The 8,703-nt window shown below is 42.1% G+C and overlaps 1 protein-coding gene across 1 annotated transcript; it reads right to left on the reverse strand.

Moving 5' to 3' along the window:
* Nucleotides 1-213: 213 nt before the first annotated feature.
* On the reverse strand, nucleotides 214-6,760 carry LOC308676773 (apoptosis-associated speck-like protein containing a CARD; the record flags this gene model as incomplete). The annotated part of the gene is made up of 3 exons (XM_081342794.1): nucleotides 214-3,116; nucleotides 4,132-4,191; nucleotides 6,484-6,760. The coding sequence occupies 3 exons, from the start codon at nucleotides 6,758-6,760 to the stop codon at nucleotides 2,845-2,847; spliced, it is 609 nt and encodes a 202-aa protein (XP_081198920.1). The 3' UTR covers nucleotides 214-2,844.
* Nucleotides 6,761-8,703: the final 1,943 nt, after the last annotated feature.

Raw genomic sequence — 8,703 nt, forward strand, 5'->3', positions numbered from 1 at the left:
AATTATCTCATTGTCTTGCTGGCCTTTGGCTATAGTAACATTTTGATTATATGCCAACTTACTCCATCCCATCGTTTATCTATGCGCATATTTCAAAACTGTAAATCAAAACAGAACATGTATTAACTAAAACATTCCACAATGCATACACGTTCCTTTGCTTGCAACCCTGTTTTAATCTCATTCTGTTTTTTGAAATAACAAAGTAGCACGTGATTAGAAGATGCTTTATTTTGTCATGATACAATTAGGCGTGAATTGGGATTTTTGTCAAGATTGTCTGATAAAAGGCAACAATGGGAATGTTCAGACAGAGATCAGGATCAAAGGAAGTCCATCCGCTACTCCATTGAAACTCACAGCCATTTTGGTTATGCTTTCCTCTAGGTTGGCTATTTGAGACAAGATGGATTTTTTTTTCATCCCTCCTGACATATAATAACTGGAAACTTTAGGAATTGGTATTTCAGTTTGCTTGTTCCCCTTTTTCTGACCTTTCTTCTTTCCACCTCTTTTAGAATTGCACTGGGGCTACCTTGATTTTAAAATACTAGACATTTTGTAAAGAATAGAATAGAATAGAATAGAATAGAATAGAATAGAATAGAATAGAATAGAATAGAATAGAATAGAATAGAATAGGAGATGGAATGGAATGGAATGGAATGGACTAGACTACAGTAGACTAGACTAAACTAGAATTCTTTATTGGCCAAGTGTGATTGGACACACAAGGAATTTGTCTCTGGTGCATAAGCTCTCAATCAGACAAAAACAAGTGATAGGTCATAGAATCATAAATCATGGTTACATATGATACTCATACCATATCAGGAATAACAAGGACTACTATTTCTATTGTTTGTAAGCCACCTAGAGTCACTGTGAGCAAGTAGGCAGCTATATGAAGAGATATACAGGATAAGGCTGAGTGCTATTGCTATATAAATTTTCTAAATAAAAAATAATGGGCTAGCTTTGGGACTGCCAGTTCAGTAAAAGGAACGTTTGGAATCTAGCTATTTCATGAGTTTTTGTCAGCCCTGCTACGCAGGCCATTTCTTTTTTTTTCCCCCTTTGAAAACGTTTCACTTTTCATCCAAGAAGCTTCTTCAGCTCAAGCGTCTTGAATGAGAAGTGAAACGTTTTCAAAGAAAAAAGAAAAACAAGAAAGGCCAGTTGGTTTTTTTGGAAATAGCACCTTTGGGACAACCGTGACCGTGAGAATCTCCATAGACGCCTCCTTCTTAGAGTTCAGTATATTAAGAAGGCGGTCTCTCTGAGATATTTCTGAATGTTATCTGGATGTTCTGGACTTCATAACACTTCAGCCACTTTTGACTAGGGAACAGCTTCTGTATATCTCTATCAAAATCATCTCGCTTGCTCTCTATAGCAGTGTTTCTCAACCTCAGCAATGAGGCGTGGACTTCATCTGCCTAATGCAGTGATGGCGGACCTTTTAGAGACCGAGTGCCCAAACTGCAACCCAAAACCCACTTATTTATCGTTGGGTGCCGGGTACGCGTGGCCCACTGGGTGGGAGTGGCCCACTGGGTGGGCGTGGCTGCGATGGTAAAGGCAGACTGGGTGGGACTAAAAAGTTCAATCAACCAATTCCAACTTTGCAAGATCATTTTTTCCCCCCGCGAGTTGAAATTCATTGATTGAATCATATTTTTTTTTGCACACAGTGGCAGAAGCCTAAAGCGAAAAGGTTTTATAAAACCCAGCTGAAGGCCTAGAACTGGGGCGACGGCACGCGTGCCCACAGAGAGGGCTCTGCGTGCCACCTGTGGCACGCGTGCGATAGGATCGCCACCACGGGCCTAATGGGTGGGGAACTCTGGGAGTTGAAGTCCGAGATTGAGACACAACTGTTCTACCGCTTCCCTACCTCTGGTCTCTCGTTGGAGGCTAGAACCAATTATTTGAAGGAGGAGATAGGTGTCTTGGGGGGCACCAGCTGTGGGTTCCCATTACACCAGCAAGCATAACCAGTGACAAGGGATTGGGGGGGGGGAATTACAGTCCATAACATCTAGACAAAACTTGTTATTGTTACATAAGTGCTTAAGCTTCTTTGGATAAAGAGCAGTTTGATTTGGAATGCAATCAAAAATTATGTGTAGGCAAGAAGAATGTGAATGTGAAGAGGGGTGTGTGTGTCAATCTATTTTGCAAAGCACCGGGAGGCAGGACAAGAAACAATGGATGGAAACTAATCAGAGAGAGAAGCGACCTAGAACTAAGGAGAAATTTCCTAACAGTGAGAACAATTAACCAGTGGAACAACCTGCCTCCAGAGGTGATGAATGCTCCAACACTGGAGGTTTTTAAGAAGAGACTGGATGGCCATTTATCTGGAATGGTCTAGGCTTGAGCAAAGGATTGGACCAGATCACTTCCAAGGTCCCTTCCGACTCTGTTATTACATAGTGAAAATGCTCCTCAGAAAGAAATGTGGAAATCTCAATTAACAACTGCAGTGATTCACTTAACTGTGGCAAAAAGGTCATAAAACAGGGCAAAACTCGTTTAACAACTGCCTTGCTTAGTGACAGAAATTTGGGGCTCAATTGTGGTTGTAAGTCGAGGACTGCCCGTACTTAATGGGAAAGCCGGATTCATTTAACAACCGTGTTGCTAGCTTAACAAGTGCAGTAATTGACTTAAGAAATGTGGCAAGAAAAGTATACACACACACACACACACATACATACATAGAGAGAGAGAGAAAGAGAGAGAAAGAGAGAGAGAGAGAGAGATACACCTCTGTGGGATGCCTATGACTTGTGTAACTGGATATTTTATGCCGTGAGGTGGTGTTTCACTTCTGTTGCCTCACTGCCTTTCAAGGTCTTCAATCAGAAATCTTCTTTTTTCCTTCAGAACCTCATAGAGCAAATCTTTGCCATGGCGATCCCAGCCGGGCATCAGGTTGAAGAGCGCCCTCATTTTAGCCTGCTCTGTTCCCTTTATCATGATTCCTTGATATTGCTCATTACTCAGGAGAATTCCGTAGAGCTGATCCAGAATTTCTTCCACTGTGGTTGTTCTCTGAATCAGGGCCTCCCGATGGCATTCAATAAAATGCACTTCTGGAGCCTGAACCTCTGTTTAAAAAAAATAATTTTTTTTTTTCACAATTCAAGGCACAGAATATTTGATAAAAAAACAAACGTGTGCTCCATTAGGAGCCAACTGTCTTCTCGGTCTCCGGAGGAGATTATACAAAGGCTTGTATAAATTGCAAGGTTACAACCATTTAATTTATCAAACAAAAATATTTTTTATTTAATTGTGGGGTCCTATGAATACTACTTTGGGGAACAACAAACATCTTGGTTGTAGTAGACTCAATATTGTCAAGCTTGTATCGTTTTATAGCAGTGGTGGCGAACCTTTTAGAGACCGGGTGCCCAAACTGCAACCCAAAACCCACTTATGTATCGTCGTGTGCCATGTGGGCGTGGCCCATTGGGTGGGCATGGCTGCAGTGGTAACGGCAGACTGGATGGGACTAAAAAGTTCAATCAATCAATTCCAACTTTGCGAGATCTTTTTTTCCCCCGCAAGAAGTTGAAATGATTGATTGAACCTTTTTTTTTTGCAAATGGCGGCAGAGGCCTAAAGCGAAAAGGTTTTATAAAGCCCAGCTGAAGGCCTGGGACTGGGGTGATCTCGCGCGTGCCCACAGAGAGGGCTCTGCGTGTCACCAGTGGCACGCGTGCCATAGGTTCACCACGGTTCTACACAAACAACTTTGAAAAAAATAAATCCAAGGTACGAAGTGAAAGCTAACAGGTGAAATGAGTCTTTATAAAATAATATGACCAACACAATCAGCACCTTTCACATCAGGCTTTTAATTCAACAATGGGAAGAGACGGATTTCCCAAACTGCCTGCTGAAGAGAAAATGGTGCCCATCTTTCTTTGCATGTTTTATAAATATATGCAAATACGTTGCCTTTACCAAGGTTTTAATATAATCTCCCTACCGTTCTTTGGGGTTTTAGAGAGAAATCAGATATTGTTGTGAAACTGAAATTTGCTTAAATTTGTACTAAGCAAACAGTCACCCAAACAGTGGATTCCTGCCTACTGTTGGAGAAGTTATGGGACTCACCAGTTTGTCTTGAGTGGGTGTTGAGCCGAGGCACAGGTTTCTGAGCAGCATTGCGGGCATCTGGAAGGAGAGAAAAAAAGGTTACTGTGCAAAACCACCAATAAATGGACAACGCACAAAACTTTGTCTGATATTCTCTGAGAGACCGCGTGTGCATAGATCAGCTTGAGAAGCTGGAAAAATGGTAGCAAGTGAACTTCCCATGGAAGCTGGAGCTATACAGTATAATCATCTTGATGGACCCTATTGGGTTTCAGTTTGGGATTGTACCTGAGGCTCTCGCACACATTTTGATTGAGTTCTTATTCTCCACCTAGAATGAAGCTGTGCTGGCAGCGTTAGACTGGACTGCATGTAGGAAGATTCTCTTTATGTGAAGACTCTGCTGTACTCTCTGGTTTTTGGAGGGCCTCCAGAAGGTGATGCTTACAATGCTGCTGGAGGAAAACAAGGAGTGAAATTGACCAGAAACAGACAAGAGTCTTTATTACTGTGCTGATGAGAACAGCAAAATATACTTCGTTCCTCTGCTCATATTGTGTCCTCTGACCCTTGGCCAGGAGCTCTGTTCAGGTCAACCTGATTAAGGTGTCTCCACGGTGCATGGAGACATCAGCTACAGCTCTACCTGGATAAGAATAAACTTGCTATGATAAATGATGTCATGATAAATTTAAGCTTGGTTCTGTCCCTGAAGGTGACTTGTAACTCCAGTTAGCACAATTTCTGCAACAGAACCAGAGACTAGATTTGGATGAAATGAGTGCATCGCATCAGTTCATCTTCATTCACTCTGCATTTGTTTTCAGACACAAAGTATAAAACCCTTCGTGGCTTGAGATGACTGCATCTAAAGAAAATCCACCTTCATTTCTGCTCTTACCTCTGTCCTAACCAAATACAACAGTTTGATCCTATCAAAATATCGCAGGCCTAACAATTTCCAAACCACTGGGCACCCCCACCCTGCTAAGAAACACCCAAAGCGGTCTTTGTCCCCTCTCCAGTATCGGAAAAACACATTTTTCTTCCAGGCCTCCTAATACAGTGATAAGTTAGTGGCGCCCTGATATTTCTAACTTTTTAGTACTGCTGTTATTTTCTGTTACTGGGTTACACTTTATTGCATTATATTTATTATATATGGTGTTTTCATGTCTCATATCTTTTGTAAAAGATATGAAATGTTAGCAATGCTTTCATTGCTTGGGTTTTATGGCTGTGCAAGTACAGACACACACAAAATACCAGCACAGCCATAAATTCTAAACAATGAAAGTATATTAGAAAGTGTGTGTGTGTGTGTGTGTATTTCTTGATAAGATTAAAAATGCGAATCCCAAGCATATTAAAATTAACAAACTAAGCGAACACTGGGATGAAATAAGAAAAACTAAAACAGTTTTTACTGCTAAAAGATCATTTTAATTTATATATATATATATATATATATATATATATATATATATATATATATATACACACACATTTATATATATATATATATACATATATATATATATATATATATATATATACATATATATATATATATATATATACATATATATATATATATATATATATATATATATACATATATATATATATATATATATACATATATATATATATATATATATATACATATATAAATGTATATATATATATATATATATACATATATATATATATACATATATATATATATATATACATATACATATATATATATATACATATATATATATATATATATATATATATATATATATATATATATATATATATATATATATATATATATATATATATATATATATATATATATATATATATATATATATATATATATATATATATATATATATATATATATATATATAAATTTGTGTGTGTGTGTGCGTGCGTGCGCTTGCTGGGTGGCATGCACTGAATAACTGGTAAGCAAACATGTATAAAACTTGCTCTGGTTCCCATAGAAATTATAAAATATATTTTACTTATAAAATATGAGAAAGGGAGCCAGGGGGGTGGGGTTAGACCTATTTCCTACCCAACGTTTGGAAAGAGAAAGCAAAATCCTAGCAAAGAATTTCTCTCTGGAAACGGAAACGTGTTTTCTTTTTTCTTCCCATTCCATTGGCTGGTCAACTGAGGTTGAAGCAGCTCAACCTCCCCCCCACAGCTTTACGGTTCTCCGGCCGCACTCAACTCCCCCAAGAAGCTACGGGGCTGGGAACTACGGCCCCCAACCCATCTGGGGCATGCTAGGTTAGAGAAAACCCCGGGTCAGCCCCGGTCCGCTCTTCCTTCTTTCCGCGGTTGAAAGCGCCCAAGCCCTGCGGCTACCTCTCCCGGTGTCCCTGAGGAGCCCCTCGGCTTGAGGTCTGCAGTTGCTCTCCAGCAGCACCGCGGCCGCCACCTCCACGGCGTAGTCCTCGCAGTAGTAACCGACCAGCAGGTCGCTGAGTTTGAGCGCGCCCGCCTTCTGCAGCGACCCCCGGGGGATGTTTCGGAAGCCCGGGTTGACCCTGTACTCGTTGAGGTTCGCCTTGAACCTCTCCAGCTCGACGTCTTCCAAGTTCTCCAGGGCTTCCGCCAGGCAGCTGCGGACGCTCCTGGCCATCGCGCCTCTTTCCCCGAAAACGGAACTTGGCAAGAAAAAGCAACCAGGAAAGCGCGGTAAAGGTTGGCAAGTAGTAGGAGGGGTCGGGCGCTCGATCCACGTTACTTTCGGTTTTTTGCTTCTGGCTTCCCGTTCCGGGCTTGCTTGGTTTCTCGCTGCAGAGACCTCTTGGAGATTTCCGGAGGAAGGGTCTGGTAGGGTTGTTAAGGATTCAGACGCGCAGTTCGGGCAACGCGCGAGTTCTTCAGGGAGGGACTGAGAAGAGGCCGCGAGAGTGTAATTAGCACTGGTAGCCTGCTTTGTTAGATGTTTTGTGCCAGCCATGGCAGTTCCCCAAAAAGGTCATCAGATGGGAGCAAAGAGGCTTCTTTGCTTCCACTGATGAGTCAGGGGTCCCAGGCCCCTGCAGCCCCATTGGCGAGAGAGTTTTATGGTTAGGGAGGGGCTGAGACCCCCCCCAAATACCTCTGCTCAAGGGGCTGCTCTTTGTTCTGCTTCTAGTTCTTGTTCTGTTCCAGTTATGCTATGCTAGCTTGTTCTCTGTTCTTTTGTTCTCTCTCACATGCAGGCATGGATGCCTCCATGCCAAGTAATTCTTTCTCTCTAATCTATCATTGAATAAAGCTTCATATGATTGCATCTCTGCGTTCTGCTTTTCACTTGGAAGCACCTTAACGATCCATCGACCTCGTGAGACCATTTCACATGCTTGGCATCGCACGGCCTCTTCAGGTGCGTGTAGCTATAACAGAGCTTAATGCAAATTGGCTCCGTCTGCAAATAAATTCGGCTTGTGGAGCTTCTCAGTCATCCAGATCACGGTTGTCCCAAAGGTGCTTTTTTTCCCACGAGGCAACTGGACTTTCTCGGGGTTTTTTGAAGACGTTTCGCTTCTCCTCTGAGAAGCTAGAATAGAACTAGAACTAGAACAGAAGAATAGAATAGAATAGAATAGAATAGAATAGAATAGAATAGAATAGAATAGAAAATAGAGCTGAAAGGGACCTTGGAGGTCTTCTAGTCTAGCCCTCTGCTCGAGCAGGAGAATCTATACCATTTCAGACAGGTGGCTATCCAGTCTCTTCTTAAAAACCTCCAGGGATGGAGTGCCCATGATTTCTGAAGGCAAGCTGTTCCACTGGTTGATTGTCCTCACTGTCTGAAACTTTCTCCTTAATGCAATTAGTGCAGGTTCGAGTCCCACCAGGCTCAAGGTTGACTCAGCCTTCCATCCTTCCGAGGTAGGTAAAATGAGGACCCAGATTGTTGGGGGCAATAAGCTGACTTTGTAATAATGCCGCTTGGGGTGTGTGTGTGAAAGCCCTAATAAGCAGGCATATACATAGAATGAAGGCTACTGCTAAGCTTGTAAGCCGCCCTGAGTCTTCAGAGAAGGGCGGGATATAAATGGAATAAAAAAAATAATTCCAGGTTGCTTCTCTCTTTGGTCAGTTTCCACCCATTGTTTCTTGTCCTGGCCTCTGTTGCTTTGGAGAATAGGTTGACCCCCCTGTTCTTTGTGGCACCCCCTCAAATACTGGAATACTGCTATCATGTCACCCCTGTTTCTTCTTTTCTTTAGATTACTAGGTAAAGGTAAAGGTTCCCCCGCACATGCGTGCCAGTTGTTTCCAACTCATCTCCGTTTCAAAGCCGAAGAGCCAGCGTTTGTCCGAGGACGTCTCCATGGTCATGTGACCAGCATGACTAGACGCCAAAGGTGCACGGAACGCTGTTACCTTCCCACCGTAGTGGTCCCTATTTTTCTACTTTCATTTTTACGTGCTTTCGAACTGCTAGGTTGGCAGAAGCTGGGACGAGTAACAGGCGCTCACTCTGTTACACGGCACTTGGGATTCGACCCGCTAAACTGCCAACCATCTGATTGACAAGCTCAGTGTCCTAACCCACTGAGCCACCGTGTCCCTAGGCTTTAGACTACT

This window comes from Vipera berus (assembly GCF_964194415.1).
Source record: "Vipera berus genome assembly, chromosome: W".
Taxonomy (NCBI): Eukaryota; Metazoa; Chordata; class Lepidosauria; order Squamata; family Viperidae; genus Vipera; species Vipera berus.